Below are 23310 nucleotides of genomic sequence, written 5' to 3' on the forward strand. Positions count from 1 at the left end.
TACTTGTCAAAGTTAAAGTAAAGTACAAAAAACACTTTAAAATGGTAAAAGTAAATTAAAAATGTAAAATGCGCTCATGTCCATTCAAATCCACAATTTATTCAGAGACATTCAGCCACCTGTCAGACTACCACAGGTACAGTCAGTAAATTTAGTTTAACTGGCTTAAATGAAATAAACATCTTAAAGGAGATTTAGTAAAAAGTTATAAGTTGTGAAATCTGCTGCGAGTGAATATTAGGAGGCATGTCTTGCAAATCCTGTGAAACTGGTGTTTTCAATATTTTTAGGAATTTACTGTTGGGCCTTTGTCATGCCAGGATAATGTTGAGTTGCACATTGAATCTATCCCTTCAACTCATATTCTGTACTGAAAATAGGGCTCAGAGACACTAGAGTCATTCTTTGTCAGGGCAGATTAATTATTGGAGTTGGATGCCCATCTTCCTTTTTTATAAGGAAAGACAGTCACACTCTGGGACAATCTAAAGTAGTAGATTAAATACCTGGCAAACCATAAATCTAGATTTCTAAACTTGGCACATGTTTCTGATGGGTTTCCTGGGTAGTGTGGCTCATACCCAAATATTATGGTCATTAATGACAGATACTTCAGTTTCTCTGAATTTACATGATTTCTGATCCCAGGGACTCTGCTGATGTTTGTATCGGTCACCTCTGTGGCATTCTAGGTAAGGACCCCAGTCTGCTGTTGGAGTGCAGGCAGTTCTGATGCGCTGAAAAATAAGAGAGATAACAATGACTTACTAATTAAAGAGGAACATGTTTCTTTGAGTTGTGTGTAATATTTAAAAAACGTGTTTCTCACTACTGTAATTTGGGTCTGTCTGTCTAAAACTACTGTAAGTATAAAATAAGGAATTATTAGTTAACAATGGCGCCCCTCTCTGTGTACTGTATATGATGTACAGTATACAGAAATAAGAACTGTTACCTTAGAATCACTGCAGTGTCTCTTATATCTTCTAAGCCAGCTTTCGTATTTCAGTTACAGTTACTATAAACATTCCATAGTTTAAATGCAAAATGCTGCATTTAAAAAAAGGTAAATTTAAATGCTGCAAAGGGAGAGTACTATGAAAATCTCCATATTAATCTCTGCTTTTTAAAATCAATATTCTTTCTTTATGCTCCTGCAATCTGAGACGACAAAATGTTCGTGTACTCAGCTTTGCTGATATGATCCTTGTAGCAGCATTAGGTTATAACCTCATTGCCTGCTTTCCTCAGAAATGGAAGCCTGTGGGAGCAATCTAAATTTCTCGATAGCCCTGTAGTTACTACCATAGAATCTATTTTCAGCTGAAGAATCGAAGGCATGATGTGGCTGCAGGAGAAAAGAGTGTGGTCTCACATGTGCCTGGCATGTGAAAAGAGGGTCTGTTTTATGTTACAACATGTCTGGTTAACTCAGGTTCATTTGGTGAAAGCTTGCTACTGTACGTGATCTTGGTCACATGCAGCTTAAACTGGGAATATCTGCCCTATTGAGTATAAATTGTGATATGATTGAGTTCCTTTTCTGCTATTCAAGACAGAATCTCTGCTATTTTACGTCTCTACCACACACATACCCAAGTCCAGAATGTGACGAAATAGTGAATGTGCCACATAATGTAATCAGTCCTATCAAAAGTTTTTTTTAAACTATGATTTTAGAATTACAGAAGATATGGGATTCTACCATCCGAATGAATTACTTTGAATAAAGATCTCTGAGAAAAATGATTAGCTAATCAATTTGCTAACAAGAGGAAATGGAAAGTCGTGGCATGGCTATAGTATTATCCAAACATTTTCTTGATAAGCGTGACACAGGAATGTTGTCTTGCCTGCCAAATGCTCCCATTAGCTTCTATTGCTTTCAAAGCTGCTACAACTGGAATCCAAATAAGGCAGACAGCAGTCATACACCATCCGATGGAGGTCGCCCAGTTTGGGTAAACCACTGAACCATAGGATGGGGAAGTGAAGGTTGCCAAGGACCAGAACAAGATTGCCTGTTAACAAAATCATGAAAACGTCCACAAGGTTAGTTCATTTGTTTGTACTGTACTTTAGAGATAAACTGAGCCATGTTCTTCACAGAAAATCAAAGTGGTGCAATAAAATAATATAGTTTCATGTCCTACATGGAAACATTTTTTAATACTTATAATTCCTTGCACTCTACTCAAGGTGCTTCACAGGTAATGGGGACTCCCCTCCATCACCACCAATATGCAGCAACCACCTGCAACTGTATGCCATAGTGCGTGCAGTATGCTCACCACACATCAGCTAACAGAAGGGAGGAAAACAGAGTGATGAAGCCAATTCATAGATGGGGGTTATTAGGAGGCCAAGATTGGTAAAGGTCAATGGGAAATTTAGCCAGGATGCTGGGGTACCACCCCTACTCTTTTCAAGCAATACCCTGGGATTTTTAATGATCACAGAGTCAGGACCTCTGTTTTTACATCTTATCCTTTTTACAGCATCACTATACTAAGGCATTAGAACCCACACAGATCACAGGTGAGCACCTCTAAAACTGGCCCCTCTAAAACATTTTCCAGCAGCAACCTTGGACCACGAGGTCTCCCATCCAGGCCCACACATGCTTAGTTTCGGTGGGTTGCTAGTTGTGCGTTGCAGAGTGATATGCCTGCAAATTTAGTATGCTAAAATAGATTAACAGTATTTATTTCTTTTCACACAAGCCCCTATGTATACACCCCAGCAGAAGAGCTTTCCATTAAAACAAACATCACCAAAAAAACTCACTATGAGTATACAGGGAGAAATGAAGAACCAGCAAGCTCTCCACCACAACCAGAACCACCAGTTCTTTTTCCCAATCATCATTTCAATGTCTTCAATAAATCGGTTGCCCCCTGAGAAAAAAAAATGAAGAGTGTAAAAAGAGTGTTTTGTCACAGTAGCTAAAAAAGGTTAGGTCTGGTCAGTAATAGGATGGGAGAAATCTAAAGAGCCTAAACTTAAATTTTCACCTTAATTAATCTGGTGAAGTACATTCTTACTGTACTTCTCCAATTCATATGTGTAGTGTTACTGTTTCTGAGAGTCACACAGATATGCCATAACATGGATTCTCTCCTATAGCTAAAGGAGAGTACAGCTCTATGGGATAAATATATAAATTTAAGGAAATTTGTATTATTAATTTTTATCTATGCATGCTAGCAATACCACAACATGAAGGAAGGAAGTAATTAAAGTAATTAGAATTTTCATAGATTTAAACAAAACACCTACTTTATTTAAAAAATAAAGTTAAAATCAATCACAATTTATTTCTTAAAGTTGTTAAGAAATTGGATATCACACTTTTATCTGCCTTAGCTTTTTTCTAACATCAGTGTTTTTGCTGAATTTTGTGTTGAATGAAGTACATTGTACTGTAGCAGCTGTCTAAAACATAACAGTAATTTTAAATCAGATAACTTCTAAAGACATGGAACAATTTAACTGTAGCAACAGTTAAATTGTTCCACAGTTCCCTTAATTGAACAAAGACCTCAAAGACCACAGTTCTCTTAATTGAACAAATTACTTAATTGGTCAATACCAAATGTTCCTATTTAAAAAAAAACAGGTGAATTGAGATGACCTATAAGTAACTGAATCAGAACTGTACAGGAGAAGGAATGCATACAGATAACATATATATGACTGAAATACATCCATCTCTACTCTCGTATATGCATGAACTAAAATGTCTAAAGTATTTGTGATTTGTTTTCCTTTTTCTCTTATTAAAATATACTGTAATCCAGTCACAAGCTATATTGATTAAAACAATTTCTTCCAGATGAGGCAAGGCTCAAAGGAATCTATCACAACCTAAAAGAATTAAGATGACTCTTTGTTTTAATTTTATTCAGAACTTTATTAAGTGTAGTTTACCATATGCAAGCGTTTGTATATTATGAAAACTTGCTAAAGCAACAGTGAGGAATTGTTTGAAGTCATTCCCATTCCACATTGGACCACGGCCACCACCAAAATTAAAAAAATACCAAGAATTTCAGTAAAGAGACACTATAGTTGCCACCCGTTTTCTGTCTGCTTCATTCAAATCAGCAGATTGAATGAGCAGTTTAGGTAAAATAGATTTTACTTTAAGATAATATACAGCATATTCAAATGATGACTATTAATACCTTTGATATTAGTTCATATTGAATTTTAGCTGAACAAAGGAACAACAAATTATTATTTAAAATATATATTTAAAAATCTTGAAAAAAGAAAATCAAAAAAACAATTGATGCTAATTGTATGGAACTTGGAGGGGAGTATTTAATAGTAGAGCTCATAAAGCCCCAGATTGACTTCAATCAGTAATAGAATGTTCAGAATCTGTAATGGCTTGTAAAATAAATAAAATCTGGAATAGGACACTGTACATCTGAACACACTGTAAAGTCCAGGCAAATCCACAGATTTGTATTTATAGATGTTATGGATGGTGACATCAACTGTATTATAATTAAAATATGTATGACATACTGCTGAAATTATTTGCAGTAAAAACCTTCCAGAAGATCTGTTTTATAAGAATTGAATTATTTAATTAACAGTGCTAGACTAAACTGGAAATATTTATGTATATTTGTAAATCTGGAAATATGTATGTATATTTATCAATGTGGATTTAATGCGATCCACTTAAGTCAATTAAACAAACTGATAGTGTTGAACCTCTTTATTTTGAAGCCAGGTGTCTCTTGTGTGTCAGGTGTTAGTTGTTGGGTAATTAGGCTCATAAAAGAACTCTGACCATGATAGCAACACCCTTCTTTGAGTTAAGTGTTAGAACCCAAGAGCAAAATTCAAAATAAAAGTCAAATAAGTTTTTAGAGAAAATCAGGTAATTTTGAAGAAGAAAGAAAAGAAGAAAATCTATTGGAGAAAATGTGCAACTTCAAATTGCTCCAGTGGCTATAATTGAAAAAACAAAAATATATACTTCATTTTTTTTAAATGTAGTCTACCACTGTATGTACGGTCAGCATGGATGGTCAGCATTTAATGTATTTCTGAAAAAAAAAAGTTAATATTCACCATAGATGTAACATATTCCAATGATTTCCAGCACTGCAGCAAAAAGAATCATCCATCCAGCACAGAAGTGGTCAATTAATTTCACCCAGTATATGCCAGCCTGAAACAGAAAAGACCAGGATTTAGGAATCCAAAGATATGTAGAAATTTACTCAAAATGGAATGTACACTTTGTGTGATGTTACACGGGATAAGTAAAAATGAAGAACAGTGTGTTGGGGAAAAAATACTTTCAGTATCTTTAAAGTACAACCAAAACAAAGAAGCCTTGTATTTCAAGGAAGATCAAATGATCATTGATATGCTAAAACTAAACTATAGCAAAGGTAGATTCTTGCATAGATGAATTTGTTTATTTTGAAACGTAGCAGATCCAACATATGAAAATAATATTCCAGCCGACATATATATTCCAAATGTAGGAGATTGCATACACAATAAACAAAGATAAATATTTAACAGAGTTCTGAAACTCTGAAATGAATCATATTTGGAATACCTTGGAAGAATGTAAGTAATTATTTTGTTATTGTGTGCACATAAAGTGGGATGTTAGATAAAACCACCAAAGAAACCAGAATTATGTTTCCTAACAAAATACTGTGAGTATATACTAATACTGTGAGTACATGCTTTAATTGAGGCACTTACCCTTGTAATACAAGGTAGACCAAGCAAGAAAAATAAAATACAGGCAGCAGCTGTCATATGAATCCTTTTAGACTTGAAGTACTTAGGAAGTTCATCCTGAAGAGTGGTTGTAATGGTTTCTGTGGAGAGAAAATAACTTTGAATGGAGGTGTTATTCTTTTACAGTTTCTGAGGGTGATAAAGGCTCTTTAACAAATATTATAACAATAATGACATCCACCAATTTTTGTATCCAATTCATCCAATTTTGGGTCAAGGTGGACCCAAGCCTATCTCAGCTAGCAATGGGTACAAGGCAGGGTACACCCTGCACTGGACACCCGTCTATTGCAGGGCACACAGACACAGATACAGACATGTGCACATTCACACCAGGGCCAGTTTTTCCTAGAGTCCAATTAATCTACCACTATGTCTTTGGACTGTGGGAGGAAACCAGAGCACCAGGAGGAACCCTACACAAATATGGGGAGATCATACAATTCCCAAACAGATAGCACTCAGAACTGAACCCAGGGCTCCAGTGCTGTGAAGCAACAATACTAACCAATGCGTCTCTGTGCAGCCCAAAAGATGGCATGTAAATGTGACAAATTTTACCTAAATGTTTAATAACACTAATCTGCTACAGGTTCTTGTAAAACTTATAAAGGAACAATGATACATATATCAAAAACATTTTGCAGACGTTTTGACAGAACATTCAACCATTTTATTATGTACCGATACACATTACCAGGAAACTTACCTACAGTTGCAAACACAGAGTCAAGGCCCAACGTCAAAAGCATAAAGAAAAACAACACAGACCACAGAGGTGACACTGGCAGATTTGAAAGTGCTTCAGGGTAGGCAATGAAGGCCAAGCCAAAACCTGAAAGGAAATGTAAAATGTTTTTAGATAAATGGAGTTTTTAATGAAAATGTGGCAGGAGTGACGGCAACCTTACTCTTACTTATAAGCATCCATGATGTCTCTTCCTAAAAAACTATACAGTAAATTACCATAGTGAGTCTCTCTCTTTCTTCACCTTTCTGCATCCCTCCTTCACCTCATCTCCACCTTAGCTGTTGCCCTTTGGTTAATCCTTCACTATATATGGGGGTCCCACCTCCCTCACACCACTGCAAGATGGATGGCCTCACTTCCTAGTGGGGTATGCCAAAATGTCATAAGCTCCAACTCCTCAATAAACATTCCTTAATGCCTGTTCATATTGGAAGATGTTATTTCTTGTGCATTGCTTGGTTAAGTATTTTTGCTAAATATTTTTCTAACTAGGTTACAAAAAAGTTAAGATAACACCATAAAACGTAAATATGATGGATTAGTTCATTTGTCAGATAGCAGCCGGGTCTAGAACTGAACCCAGGTAGTAAATTATAGACCCATGTTTCTTCCCAAAAGCTGACTAATCAGCATTTGATCGGGTATACAATACTAAATATCTGGGTCATTTTTGGATCAAGCGGCCAAAGATGGGTTCTCAAGACTGATACATAATCTGGCAGCTGTTTACTTATCTAAAGCTGCAGTGTTGCATGTGGAGGAAGAACAACTTTGTCAGAATAGCAGTAAATAACTTATGCTTCTCTAGGTTTTCTGTGGATTAAAGAAAGGATTCCCTGCTTTCTTCCTGATGGTAACCCATCCACTGTTAGATAATGGAATCCTTAAAATTTTTATCTAGCTGCAGCATTTTGTACTGTTTTTGAAAATGCAGCTAGTAGCCTCAAGCCAGGTAGGCAGCCGTGAATTTTCATATGCACTGGACTAAATGTGGTGCTGTACATTGAAAATCTTTCTGCAATGGACACAATATTTATACTACAACTGAATGCTACCGCCTTTCTGAAAGAGGTTTTCGTGGGATAGGTCTTTAAATGGGTTAGATATGAAACAATGGATAGCATGGGCGGTTGTGTGCATGTGTTATGTGGTGAGTGGCTGTGTGACCTTCCAAGTTTCAAGAAATTGAGTGGCATTTCTGTGGTCTGTGGATGGGTTTAACTTTACAGATGGCACTGTAGCTATGCAGTGCTGGGGAAACTTTACCTAAAGTCTTGAACCCTTTCCCAGGGACTGCACCCATCAGGATCAGATACCTGGCTTCCTCTAGACCTGAAGTACTGTACTATTAAACTCCCCCCTGAGAGCGTTGTTGTTGTAGTTCTCTTGTTTAAGGAAACTCTCGGTGACTGTTGAATTTAGGACTTTAGACTCCAAATAGCAAGTTAGGAAAGATTATATAGTATCAATTCCACTCCTCCAGAGTGTAAATCCAATATGAGATCTTTTGCTCATGCTTTCCCAGGTATCAAACGTAAAATGTTGCCACCGCTCAGCACACTAGGCTAATCTCCCTATTTATTTATAGAGTTCCCCAACCCAAGCTGCTGTAATCTCTTCTGGGGTTAGTAGATGGTGTATCATCCGTGTTATACACTGTATGGCTACCTGCTAATGGTGCTATCAGGGCACCACTCGCTAGTTCCCTTACACACTGCCGCATTCCTAGCCTCTCCTTCACGGACTCAAAGCGTCAGACTGCAAACAGCTGGCTCCAGGTTTACAGTAGAATTACAACTAAGGTGAACATTTACCTTTCCAGAGTCTACCTAGAATACCCTGTCTCAGACTCCCTCCAGAGTCTGCAACCCTGTAGTTTTTAATCTCCCCTTCTGGGGAGAATAAAACCCTTCTGGGATTTAATCCTATTGGTGATATTGAGAAAGAACCAGGTTGTTTCCATGTGGTCAGCACATCTTTACCTTTCTGGCAGTCTGACATGGCAACAACTGAGCCTGCTACTACTTTTACTTCCCGCTGTCTCAGAGCCTAACCCGACAGCACTAGAATGTCTTATCTCAGAGATCTGTAGTCCCTTGAACCCTGTATCTGTAGCTCTGTAGGGAAAGAACCCCTGATCCTCCTGTGCCTGACTTTTCCTGAGTTTTCCAGCTTCTTGGTGACTGTTCTCTGGCTACTTCCTAAGTAGTGTTCTCACACTAAGATGCATAAACTGTGGAAACTAGACAGCTAACTACCAGCCTACCAAAAGTGATGCAGTCGTGGATGTTCTCCCTACAGGGCTTTCTGATGTTATCTGTGTATAGTTAATAATTCACAGCTGTAGGTGTATGCTGCACAGTCCATACGTGTGAATGTTTAATTTAGTTTTTCCACCTTAAAATGCATGTTTGTAAATCTCACTCACAGTTTCCTGTTCTCACTAATAATCTTACAGATTGTTATTTCCTCTGAATTCATTCATGGTTCCGTTTTCACTTTGTGAACGTGTGCTCATTATCACACATTTGTTATTCTTTGATACTTAATCCCTCACTTTGTTTGGAAAATGTCCACAGTATCCATGAAGTTTCTGGACATTTTAAAAACGTATAAATGAAATAGTGGTGACATTTATTAATATAGTGTTATGCTATTACATTTAATTTGTGTTTACTTCTGTGCACACAAGTATAAATTGTGTATTATTGGTTACATGAGGTTACATCTATCTGCTGTTGTGATTTGGTTAGGAATAGATGAAGGTCAGATTTGTCTTAAAATGGAAAACCATAGAATCTTAAAATTCAGGATTGTACCTAGACCATCAATTTTCAGTGTAAATTGGACAACAATACAAACTGGACCTACCAGACTGGGCGACCTCTGATACGGGTTTTCCAGTCACATGAGAAATATGTCCGAGGATAGAGAAGATTGCAAAGCCAGCAAACACACTGGTTCCGCAGTTGGTTAGACAAACTATAATGGAATCTGTATAACAGTTGTTGTGAAACTTGTTGTATGAAGACAAGGCGATCAGGCCTCCTGAAGTGGTTGAAAGAGAAAAGAAAATCTGTGCTGCCGCATCCTTCCAGACCTGGCACACAAAGAAAAAAAGAATCAACCTTTCAAATGCACTCAATTTCATAAAAATGACAGACAGCATTTTTCATGGAAACGACTGCAAAAAAAGAGATTTGAAAGCTGCGTGTTCTATGACATAGGGTGTTCTTTTGTTCAGTGATGTTGGCTTAATAATTAATCAAGTCATCCTACTGCTGTCATACTCTCTGAACAAAAATCCACAATGCAGAAGGGAAGGCATCTTAACAATGAAATGGAACACACTACAAATAGGTTGTCAAGAATGAAAAGAAAAAAAGCAGATGTGACATACAGTAACATCATACAGCATTTTGACATTTGTAGAGAAGTTGCCCAATTAATTGCTTATGTCAATTTAGCAGTCGGAATTCATTATATGAAATGAAAGCCAGAAAAAAAGAGGCTTTGGGGTAAAGAATATGGTCACTGCTCTCCCGGATAAAATTAATACTAATTATTAATGGCTTGCTTTGTACAGCACTTTTCATCCCAAATAGTCCCGCAATACTTTACATATAGTAGGAGGCTCACTTCATCCACCACTGAAATGCAGCACCACTGGAGTGATTGGCAAGAGGTACAGTATTGTGCCCTAGCTTCTCCACTACACAGCAGATCAGGTTGAGAAATTAGAAATGACTTCTGTAGTTGTACAATCCCAAGCAAGACAAATACATTTAGGAAACCAGGTTTAACACTACATTTCCAAGCAGTACTGTGGGATCTCTAATGACTATGTAGTTGGAATCTCTGTATATCTCTGTCACAGGACAGTACCTCTTATAACACAGTGTCCACTGTTATCACATTGAAGCATCTGTTGGTAAATTATTGTCCAGAGCAAAGAGTTCCATCTACTGGAGCACCACTTAGTAGGGTTGGGTTGGTTTCCCATCCAGGATTGTCCAGGCCCACCCTTTTTAAGATGAGTTCTGATTAACTCAGTAAGGCAGTAACACTAATAGGGTTGTGATCAAGCTGCATTTTACACTTTAAAGTACAATAGCATTTAAGTTTACTCTCTATAGTGTCCATCACTTGAGAAAGGGACACTTGAGGAGTTTTTGCTTTTAAAAAAACGCTCACCTCAGCTTCTGCCAATTTAGAAAAATTTGACTGAGTGCCGATGTAATATTCAATCCCTTCTCGAGCTCCTTCCAGAGTGGCCCCTCGCACCAGAAGAATCAGGAGCACCAAGTAGGGGAAGGTGGCAGTGAAATACACCACCTGTGGAAAGACGTATCTGTATAGTGTAACAGCACACACCGAAAAACCGCAACAACAAACTAATGGTTCATTGTGTAGCAGCTGCACAAACCCTTTGGCAAGCCTTGCAATGGATTATTCTCAATTTGGAAAAATGCCAGTGTTGTGGCAGCAGAACAGATGTGTATTCAATTATGAATATTTGTTTTCTTTCACAACAAAACTGAGAAGACGAATACTGCACTAAGCCCTACTATGATTTATTCATGTTACGGTTTCAAAACCTGAGACTGTATTAAGCAGAAACACTAGGTTATCATTTTGTAATTTTCTAAATTAATAAAACGATTAAGCTTCTCAATCATTAAAAAATACCAAGATTATAAAATACTCCTGTACAAGAGTGTCCAAAACTAGAACAGCATTTTAAATAAAATATTATAAAACAGCTTTTAGAAAATAATTGTGACATGTCTTAATCAACTCAACTCATATCTCAATTCATTCCTGTGAGGTCATAAATATCAAGTCTCCTACAACAGTAGTTTACTATTAAAAGAATGATGGAGACACACATAGAAGGGTTCTGTGCAAAAATGTGGAAAACTAGATTTGTAGAACCCCAGAACAGGAAACATCAAGAGAAATTCTGCTATGAAAGTATAATAATACAAAACTATGACACATTAATTCATTTTTTGAAACACTGATCTGAAAAAGTGTATTTAGATTAATCAGCCTGTTTCCTCATAAAACGGATAAACACCTTCAGGAAAAAAAAAACGATAGAAAGGGAACATTATTCTACACTTACTGTTTGTGCCAATATTTGTTGAGAATTTTGAAATGGATTTCCCAGTACAATTCCACAACCTTGAAAAAACCCTGTTTACTTTCTGTATTTGAGTCTGCACCCGGTCCTGTATGACGCACAACAGCAATCAAACACTTCTTGCAATCTTTACATTGGGCACTTTTTGTAGTTGGTTAAGCATTACATTTATATGGACTCTGCCAAGACACCTGTTTTTAATATGCTACATTTAATTCAATATCCATTTAGTTGGAATATGGCACAATGTGTAGTCAAAAAGTCATGTCTATTTGTGAAGGTGTGCCTTGTACAATGTCATCTCACTCCAAAGCAAAGGTTTTAGAATTGTTTCCAAAATCTTATTTACAACAAATGTTGAAGAAAGAAAAGACATTTCATATGCTGTATTATCAGGTTAATGTACTTACTTTCCCTGATGACTTAATGCCTTTATACAAGGCAGCTCCGACCAATATCCAGGACAGGAGGAGGCAGAGGGCCAAATGCCAGACAACTTCTCCTGTTTCATCCAATCCACTTGACCGGCGTAGAGCTACTTTGCTAAAGAAATAAAAAAGAGCTTTTTTGGAATTTTATTGATACAGTGCTTGTAGAACAAAAAGAATGGATAGACTAATGAAAGGAAAAGTATGCTTAATCATTCAGCTTTCATAAAACCTCAGTCCTTCTTAGTATTCATTTAGGATTTATTACTAAACCATGCTTTTGTTCGCAATACTTACTTGTTTCCACAGAAACAATTGAATTAGAAGAACGAAAAGAGGCTTCCTAGCTTCAGAGTGTCAGCTTTCATATTTTTCTTACTATAAGTGGGGCTCATTGCTAATTCATAGGGTTATTAATTGTTTACTCAGCTTGATTTGTTACTAATTTGTACTCTTTATGTGTAATTACAGATGCTTTAATTTAAGTATCAATTAGTTTTATTCTTATAGGATGTAAAAATGCATTGGGCTGTTTGGGCTGTCTGCAAAAGCTCTGAAAAATAGGTCAGATAATGTATAAGCTGCAGTATAAAGCAGTTGGTACTTCTGACACAAAGCTTGTTCATCTTTCAATCAGCTGGAAATGTCCTGAATTTAGATCTTGGACAGTAATCTGCCTTTTGCAGTGCAGTTGGGAATTAAACATATTTATAAATCATCTTAACTGTTCTGAATGTAGAAAATGGCCAATATAATAAATTCCTATGATATTTAAAGTTTCTAAATATAATCTCAGCACGACATTTAAAGGGCAGTAACATTGTCCATTCACATTTCACTCAAAAACTTTGGAAAATAAAATGACACCTCACGAAAATATTGCTGAAAATAATCAAAACATGTAACTGTTATTACAAACGGAATACTGATATCATAAGTACACTACTATTATATATTATCTTTAAAATGTTGAAGAATTACAATCAAGCATTAGCATTTTGAGGCGGCAGTTGTCTGATAAAAGAGACTCTTCAAGAGGTTAGGCCTAGCAAGAATAATTACATACTGTATTCAAAGAGTTTCTTTGAGAACAGTACTGAATACTTATTTCACAAAAATGTTTTAGTATTATGAAAATTAAGATGAACAATAATCTTCTATCATATATTGTAGTAAATAGAATCTTCACAGTTCACACAATACCACTTACTCCCAATACTGTTCGCTGGGGCTTTGTACAGGCACAGGAATGATGTTTGGTTTGGGACAGATTTTGTTGTTGTCATTCAACCAAGCTGTGTTAACAGTAACAAACTTTCCATCTTCTGATGTTATGTTACACAAATCTGCAGAAAAATAAATTTTTCCTTATTGTGAGATACATTTTGATGAGTTTTACAATATTTATTGGCTCCCTCCCATTGAAAGAATAGAGATACTGTATATGTAACTTATCTTGACTTATTTCAGGAAACAAGATAGATGTACTGATGCATGTTAGCATGGGGTTTATAAAAGTATGAAATAAATGTTAAGAGGCTTTATAGAGAGAAATATAGTTGCTGAACTGATCTTTGGATGTTGCTAAAAACATTTTTCAAAATGTTAAGAATGTTCTTCTTCTTGATAACCTCTCATGTCTCATTTGACACAGAATTACATCAAGGAAAAAATACTTAATCTGTTGTTTAACCATATCCCAATCATGCACTGAACAGGTGATGGAGAATCCCTTTAAAAAAGAAAACAGGGACCAGTCACATACTGTAGTATACTGTATGCACAAATGAATTGTTTTCCATTTAATTTTCATGGCATTTCTTCTGTTTCTTTTTCTGATCAGCATGCAATGACAATGAAATGTTTGACAAATATAGTTTTCAATATTTCTGTCAAACCAAAATTAAGGTGGGGAATGATTCAAATAGTGAGGTTTGTTGGGGTGATTTAACTGGTTGAGAAGAATGACAGCCCATCCATAATGACAGAACTATCAGAAACTTCTCAGGATGAATGAGGAAAGGGGCTGTAGCAAGGGATAAGATGGGGTGGTAGTAGGGATGTAAAAATGAAATGTTTAAGTGAATCAGCAAGAAGCAAGACTTTTATACATAGGTTAGATGGAAGGAGATGAGATTACGGTTTTACGACATTCAGAACTTTTGTGTAGATGGAGGAATGGAATTTTAGAAATAGGCCAGTTGCTATAAGGTGTGGGATGCAGAACTGATTTGAAATGGATTTTTATTAGTGTAAACACTGGTGTCCTGAATTACAAGGAGCTGGAGGTACATCTGTCCTGTTCTGAACCACAAAATAGGGATTTATCATGCTCATACTATTCAGACCATTCTGGTTTTGTTTCATTGCATTTTGCATTGATTGTGTTATTGTATACCAAGGGTGGGGTTCTCACTTAATTGACTTCTCTAAGAACCTTCTCAGTTAAGAGCGGCATACCTTTAGGAATCTTGCTGCAGTTCTCATCAGACCACTCATAGCAGTCACTCCATGGCAAAGGAGACTGGAAGGATGCAAACAGGTAGTAGATGCTATAGGCAATAATGCAGTTGTAATAGATTGTTCCTAGAGTGGATGCTATCACCATCATTATTCCCACACCTGTGAAAAAGATGAATTAAGGTGAATGAGACAAAATATGTACTGTATGTATTTAACAATTTTTATTCACATTCTTGTTTTCTATCAGCAACAGAAAAACTCATGTTTTCTATTAGAAATCAGAACGTGTAAGTCAGTAGCACTATTTTTGGATTTCTGTATCATTAATTCATTTGGAACTCTTGGTAACAAAAGATAGCTTAAATGTTTGTCCATTCTATCACAAAGTAATAAATAATCATACGTTCTAAAAAAAGAATAATTTATGATGACGGGATAATTGAGCAAAAGATGGGCATCAGGGACTGACACTGTGAAATGCAGGATTCCAGCAGCAAGAGGGCAAAAGGCAGAACATACTGTACAAATATATAAGCTGAAGCTGATAACACAATATAGTAGGTAAAAGATACAATTCTGGACTGCAGCATTGATAAACCTATGCCAGTTTAGGTAGTAGCATAGACAGGTAAAACAAAGGATTGAAAAAGAGGACACCTTTAGAGGGATCTAAATCATTAACAATGGAATGATAATGGAAAACTAATAAAACTGCAATGACATCACATTTTATTATTACCTGATCTAATGCATAATTGTATTTTCAGTTGAGAAAGCAAGAATATATACATTATCAACATTTTAAAACATAGACATGTGCATTCCTGACTTTATTATTGATGTCTGATGTGGACTTAGTGTGTTTTTATGAAATTTTAAATATATGATCACTTAATGTTTACTCTGTGGTATTTTTCTCAGTTGTCCAAGATCCTCCCTTCCTTCTCTGAGCTCTGGGATTTGATATAAATAATTTCCTGTGGTGACTAAATGAGCTCTATGTTTGATTCATCTCACTGAGCCAAATAACTTAGTGAGTGTAAATCGGTGAGTAGTAAATATCACAATGTGTAGTTTAGGACCCTGTGCAGATGGTATAATCCGGAAGCGACTGGAAAAATGGCTATGGCGAAAACACGGTTAGGAAAGGAAGGGGATGGTGCCGACGGTGATCAGGTGCAAGGGGGGAGTGCAGGCAAACAAGTCCAGGGAACAGTCCAATGTAGGAAATCCGGTGCGGAGTCCAAAATCCAAAACCAGGGAATCCATCCAAGACAAGACGATTAAAAACAGGAACAGGGACATGGAGCAAGGAGATTAAAAATGGAGTGACAAGGCCAGGCGCTCCGAGCCCCAGACTCAGCTTGGTGAGGATGCCATTCGGAAGCTAATGCTTTCAAGCCGCGGACGTAGGGTGACTGATGCTAGGCAGGCCTCCAATGCAGGGCCCTGAGCTTCGCAGGCACAAGGTTTAAATAAAAGTCGAGGAACGAGGGCCAGGAGAACGTAATAATGAAACTAAAATACAAAAGGGTCAGAGCACAGTCTAGAGGAGGGATGTCGATCGTGACAGTAAATCGATTAATTTGATTTACAGAAATTATTCACTCAATTCAAATGAACCGCTCAACTCTATTTGTGAGCATGATCCATGGTTTGAGTGAAGCTTGAGCTTCCTACATGATTGCGCAGCTTAGAATGTTTGGTGTGTGGGATCTTCAAGGTTACTGCATGCTGTTCACATACTGCACCGTGAAGAGGGACTGCAGACAGGACTACATTACTAAAAGCTGAGAAAAGGTAGAGGTTAAAAATCGGGTGAGGGAAGCTGGGAATATAAGGTTTTGTTCACAGAGTGAGAGGCACTCCATATTGGAAACCGCTGCCAATGATTTTGTTGCAAAAAAAGAGGTGTGGACAATGAGAGCTACAGTTTATAAATGAAATGACCACCATCAGGAGGGAGTGGATGAATTCTGCATTAGGAGTGGATGCATTGATAGAATAGTTCAAGAAAGTGATTGGAGGAGTGTAAGCTAAAAATTCAGAGACGTGCATGTACATTTCGCTGTATGTATGTACAGTAGGTCACAATGAATTGTGCTCTGAATGCCTAGCCCTACTGTGGCAAGATTTTGAGTTACAGCGCATGTAGCATCAGAAGATGACGGCAATGCTGCAGTAAAGGGTATGTAAGGGCATATGTAAGGTAGCAAATTAGTCCCTTGAAAGTGTTCAGGTATTGACACTATACCATGTGGGATTGCAATCTTCTGGAGTACATTTGTAAATGATAAACATAGTAAAGGTCCTTACCCTGTAGGATGGGCACAGCTTTCCACACAGACACAGGACCTTGACTTGCAAACTGCCCTAAGGAACATTCCAGGAAGAAAACAGGCATCCCAGCAAAAGCCAGCATGATGAAGTATGGAATGAGAAAAGCACCTGCGGAGTGAAAGCACAAAGGCAGTAGGTTCAGAAAAGATGTCGTTATCCGAACCACCTTCCCCAGAATTGAATTGCTGTCCAGTTGGTAGAAGAAAGTTGGTTGACTATTTATATAAACAAGAGGCTGAGACTCCACATCATACCCTCCCCATTCACTCTGGGCATCTACAGCTAAGCTGCTTACTGACTTCCAAACTCAAGTTTTTCCAAGACTCTTCTCAAAAGTCTTTCTCTGAGACTCAAATAGTTTCTCTCTGAAACTCTGCTCCAAAAAAAAAAAACATCCCCCCAAATCTCTGATACTCTGCTGAAAAAGAAAACATAACACAGGGTCTGTCAAAGGATCCTAGTGCAAGTCCCAAAGCCACAAAGCTCAATGTTGACATGAAATGACAACCAATGTCTTCTAAATTTGAATTTTTTGGTTTTAATCTTTTAATCTATCATTAAATGTGTGCATCTGAGCTGATGAAGAATTGGCACAGAAAAATCTCTCGGATGATCACACACTCACAGACATAAGCAGTCACAGGGGTCATGGGAGCCCCATTTTCCTTCAATCTATCCACCGCCTGTCTTACTGTGTGTTGCCCCTGTGAGATATGTGAGATCTAACTTTGGATTAGTGACAGTACTAATCTACTGTCACTTCTTCACTATACACCACCCTAATGTTTATAAAAAAATTAATCTTTTATAAAAGTTTGTTGTACACAGATTGATTGGAAATTTAAATACTTTTGTTTTGGAAATGTACTGTATTAACATCTTAGTATATATTGTATTATTTTATGCATGAGAGGCTACAAATGCAAAGCAAAAAAGTACAGAAGTGCAGGGATGAAAAACGCATAAGCACTGGCTTGTTGAATATCACCACACATTAAAATGTTGGTGAGTGAACAGTAGAAAAAAATAGAGCAAATCAGTTATGGTACCTCCTCCATTCTTGTAAGTCAGATATGGGAATCTCCAAACATTTCCCAGTCCGACTGCATATCCAATCATTGACAGCAGGTAGTCGGTCTTACTGGACCAGTTTCCTCTTTCCACATTCTCATCATTTTTATCAACATGATGATCTTGAAAAAGATTAGGCTTTTCCTAAAAGAGAATGAAAAGGAGACAATGGAGACTAAATGTACACAGAGTAAAAGGAAGGAGGCCAAAACTGTACAATGACATAGAGAAACACCAGCAGGAGAGATGTACAAGGTTTTGGGCTCCATGTTATATAAAGAAGCAAAACAAAGTCCAGAGAAAAGCTTAGGTGGATACGTTAATTCTTTGACTTATATATCACTTTTCTTAGTAATACATCTCAAAGAATTTTACAAGTAGTAAGACATCCATGTTATCCACTACTGAAGTGCACCCCCCACTTGGGTGACATGCAGTAATCGGTATGTAGTAGGATTAAGAGAACTTCAGATAAGCGAGATGGTACAAGACCAGAGTGATATCCCAATGATAACATCTCTACATTTAACAACAATGCCACTGGTTCTTTCATGACAAAGTAATAACACCTCATCCCTTTGGTGGCATGTCCCATAGTAAAGTGTCCCCAGTCACTATATGGTGGCATTGGAATGGAAATTGTGGTCCAGAAGGAAGAGTGTCACCTACTGTAGCAAAGTGTTGTCCACAACTTTCAGCAGCAATCTGGTTTTCTCTAGATGTCTCCCATCCCAATACTGACTAAGCCCAACCTTGTTAGTTTACAAGATCTGACAAATTAGGACAGACTGACATAACTTTTCTAACTCAATAAATGGTGGTCCAGAGGATATATAAGATTAGCCTTAGGAGACTGCAGTGACATAATGGAATTATGAACATGTTGCCATAGTTTCCCCAAAAAAATGTAGTGACAATACATTGTTTCAAAACTAGGCCTGTAGCAGGGAAAATGGTGAGCACTGCATTGAATGTTCTGCATTCATCAATATTTTCTTACGTTGCCAAGTTAAGCATTGAACAAAATAAAAATTATGGTATTAAATTTGTGAAAAGCAAATATCCTTCTCTAATTGATGATTGTTATAGGATTCAAAGCTGCATGTAAATTCTCACAAAGAATCGAGTGTCTATTTTGGCACAGTCCACCAGTCAAAGTGCCCCACAGTATTAACTACTGATGTATTTAATTAGTACTAATGACCTCCAACTGGTTTTCTTTAAATTAAAAAAGCTAAGAATCTAAAACATAGAACAATGAGGTACACTCTTACCAAGATTACGGACATTGCATTTAAAAGATAAAAACAAATGATATGCTCATAAAACACATTTCACATTTGACAACTTAGACATTCTTACCTTTTCAACTCGCCTTGCGATCGGTTTTTGAAAAGAAAACTTTTTAAACGCAGCCAGTGTTTTTTTCCCCATCCTTTTCTGAATGTGTTCAAGCACCTGTGAACTGCTCTCAGAGGCCTTCTTCCGCTTGTGATCTTCAGGAAAGAGCCACCCACTCTGCTGCAATTCCCTGATGAAAGGCTGTTTGTTATTGGATAAGAGTAAGGAGTATGAAATCATAAGCTAGTTATTGTTGAATGCGTCAAATCGCTCAGGTGTACACAATGTCCAGAGCATCTGGTTACACCCAACCTCTTCATTAAGATATGGCATTACATTACAACCCCTAATGATGTAGTTACACACCTTTCACACTCACAGATACAAAATTACATTAACTCATGCTCTGCAAACGCTTTGAGAGAATTACTTGCCATTTTTCTGTACTTGAGGAAAATTCATTCCCTATTTTCTTTCCATTAAAACATACTGTAAGTAAGGCAACAACAAGAGGAAGCAATTTGCCCAACCTAGCCCATTTGGGATGGTCAAAGCTAAATGACAGAAGGATTTCATTAAGGTGTTTTTTGAAAAAGGTTGTAATTTGAGATTGGACAACATTGCATAACTTTTTTTGCATAAAATATGCCTCCTGTTCTCCTTTTTTATGCACTTCCCCATAGTTTTCAAGCTAGTCCTCTGGTTCATGTTTCAGTGTTGTTTCAGAAGAAGTTCTTTGGTTAGATTATAAATGCCCTTGAGGATTTTGAATACAAGGTCCCCATTAACAAGCCTAAAAATATTTATTTCCTCTGAGTAGAACATTTCTTTAAATGTACCAAGTCAAGATCTAAACCTTTAATTCTTTGACTTAAAATGCTTTACGCTTGTTTATCTGGAAATTTTTCTTGGTTCTAGTTCCTAGCATGATTCTTTAATGCACGAACTTCTATAGGATTGGAAGAAAAATACTCAATGAACAGCAACATAGATGCATGTGTGTTTAAATTAATTTGTTTATTAACATTGAAACTATCTGGGGATACTGAAGCCTGTTTTTTTTTAAAAAAAACATTATCATTATCATTCCTTTTCAGTTGTATAAAGGCTTCCTCTAACTGTTAGTCCAGCCTTTGTGGACTTCTCACCTTTCCAACATGTGTCACAATCTCTTGCTTCCTCTCTTATCTAGTCACTTATTTTTCTAATATTGTTATTCATAGAAATAGATTTACTACCCAAGAATGATATAAATATAAAAGACATTTCCTTTTTTAGATTACACCTATTACAACCTCATGGATTTCAAATGATGAAGTAGATACCATATGATCAAATGACTATATGATCTGTCCAGTCATTTGTCTCGGTAATTTTGTGGTAACAGTGACATAACTCACATGTGGATTTCACAGCACAGATAGAAAGAATGTCAGGCAATTGTAGCTCAGTGTGAGGTGGCTAGTCAATACAAGATACATGGTGACTATCCTTAGTCATGTCTCTGTCAAAACATTCCATTGACCACATTCTTTCATTCAGAAACATTCTGAGCATGACAATTCCAAATGAAACTGAGACTATGATACAAAAAACCTATGCCAGTTAAAATATATGATTGATATAAACAAAGTAGTTAAAGAAAGCTAAAAATTTACTGAATCCTTTTTTTGAGTATAATAATCCTCTTTACAGTCACACTCAGGATGTAAGAGATCTAAAATGATGTCTTACATACTGTATCTGTTCCTAGAAATAACATATCCCATGTGGGGGTCTGGATCAAGTTACCCATCCATATTGTTAATGGTGATACCTTGGATTCTTTGAAGAAAGAGATGGATCTTTGGATCAATTTACAGATTGGTTCTACATTATCAGGCCTTTTCTTTTTTTTTTCTTTTGAGCAAAACTCCCTTGACCCGTACCAGTTCTTAGTAATGCAACTTTTTACAACGTCAGTGCTGTCAGATCCTACACTGCCTTGACCACAAAAACACATTGTCTTAGGTCACCGTGCTTATCTTTGGTGACTGAACATGATGAACTCATCGCTCTTAAGACTCTCACCAAATAACTGTGAGATCAAACATAAAATAAACGGCCCACATCCCTTCATTACTGGAAGTAAACAAATTGTGAGTTCATAATGCAGGTGGCTCAAGCTGTTTCTAACAATTAGATGTTTCTAAAAAGACATATGACTGATTAACTGAAATAGGTTTTATTGTGAAAACCAGGCATAACTGAGGGAAGTATTAAGTCATGTTAATTTAATATACTGAGCATCAAACACATCATTGCTCTATATGTTAAAGTGAAGAGCTGTGTTAGGATATGTTGAATACAAAGGAACTAGTAAAGATAAATTCGATACTGAAAAGTAGAAGCATAATGTTTTGGCTGTTGTTCTTTGGGTGCTTTCTTCACACATTGACTGTTGCTAAAGTACTAAGACATAATCTCAATCTCAAAATTTGTGAAAGAGGTCATTGGGCACAGGTGGTGATTTAAATAATCTGTCAGATGTCTAGACTGGTGAAAAGTAGTGAAGAAAAACACAGAAAATAATAAATATACCCTGCATATTGAAAAAAACAATGCCAGTGTGCATATAACTAATGAATTTGGACTAAATCAATTTATCATCTTATTGTAAATCGATGTCTGGGGTGTCCTCTGGAGTATTCACACAACCTGTCTTTTCTACTCTTGCAAGATCTTACAACTAAATACTGTAGTCTGTCAATATTAGGCCACAAACTGGGAGATCATTAGTTAAGACACTTTGCAAAGATTGAAGGAGAGGTCCAAGTGTGATGATCTGGCCAGGAGTAAGGTCAGTGATTACAGAACTCCACTTACAGTTGGCAATCTGACTGCATGATGCTACTGTACATTGATCAAGATCTCACCTGCTTCTCTTCCTGTGGGCTTTTCTTAATGTTCCAACATTCAAGCAGGACAACTCACATCCTCATGCTACTCATGTAGCAACAGCTTTTTTGTAAGCCTAGAATGTGACTATTATGCTGTGGACGGACTAATCAGATTTGAACCTCATTGAGCATGTGCAATATAAATTGGGGTGAAAATCCCATTTGATCACATTTGCCACCTGGTGCAAAGAATGAATCAAAGATGCACTGCTTGTATTACTTGTATGAACAACCTGGAGGGTGTTGTCAAACTATGTCAGAAATTAAGTGATGCTGACCTTTCAACCCTATCCTACATCTATCAGTTTCAAGTCTTGCTTGAAGCATATTCCATCCTAGAAGACTCTTGACAGCTTTTGTTTAATGAATTCTAATTACTCCCCACAGAATGCAGATACAGATTTCCAAATTTAAAAACAAACAGGTTTCAGTTCTCATTTATACCTGTGATCATAATCTTGCTCATCAAACAATTATCTTGTGCATATGTAAAGAATATTGACCCTTAGGAATAATGAAGGTACTCACATTATAGGAGTAGTAACACATGCTACTAGCCTGTGACCTTCACAATCAACCCCCCTGTTATTTAGACTTGTAGGCAGCAATATAAATCAGCCCTATGCCATGCCTTTGCATTAAAATGTTAGTTCACTCTTTGCAAAAATATTTTATTTTCCTGATAATGACTTAATGATAATGATAGTGAATGTGTTAGAATTGTAGTGATGGTAAGTTCAATGTAGTATTGCATGCTCTTGGAATAAAACCTAAGGACAATCTGGATCTACAGTAGACCATTCAGTACCTTACACTGTATATGAATAGGATAAACTTTAAGTCCACTCTAAATTAAATAGAAAACTAGTGGAATTTATAATAAAATTAAATGTAATGTAGTTTTCTGCAGTTCTTTCTTGAGCTGTTCTGACTTATTCTGACTAATTCTTTTTTTCAGCTTATTGACTTAACTACTATGTCCCATCCATGGTGCACTCTGCTTTGGGCCCATTACTTGCCGGGATAGGCTCCCGGCCACAGTTTACTGGA

The 23310-nt window shown here is 36.8% G+C and overlaps 1 protein-coding gene across 1 annotated transcript; it reads right to left on the reverse strand.

Moving 5' to 3' along the window:
- Positions 1-79: 79 nt before the first annotated feature.
- LOC102694810 (sodium- and chloride-dependent neutral and basic amino acid transporter B(0+)-like) lies at positions 80-19512 on the reverse strand. Its single transcript, XM_069193439.1, has 14 exons — positions 19343-19512; positions 17959-18124; positions 16886-17017; positions 14567-14728; positions 13317-13452; positions 12089-12221; positions 10727-10867; positions 9404-9632; positions 6491-6616; positions 5743-5861; positions 5092-5191; positions 2788-2897; positions 1854-2021; positions 80-737 (listed from the first exon to the last, which is right to left on the reverse strand). Exons 1-14 carry the CDS (start codon positions 19412-19414, stop codon positions 576-578), a joined length of 1956 nt encoding a protein of 651 aa, XP_069049540.1. The 5' UTR covers positions 19415-19512; the 3' UTR covers positions 80-575.
- Positions 19513-23310: the final 3798 nt, after the last annotated feature.

Source organism: Lepisosteus oculatus, chromosome 8, assembly GCF_040954835.1.
Source record: "Lepisosteus oculatus isolate fLepOcu1 chromosome 8, fLepOcu1.hap2, whole genome shotgun sequence".
NCBI classification, from domain to species: domain Eukaryota; kingdom Metazoa; phylum Chordata; class Actinopteri; order Semionotiformes; family Lepisosteidae; genus Lepisosteus; species Lepisosteus oculatus.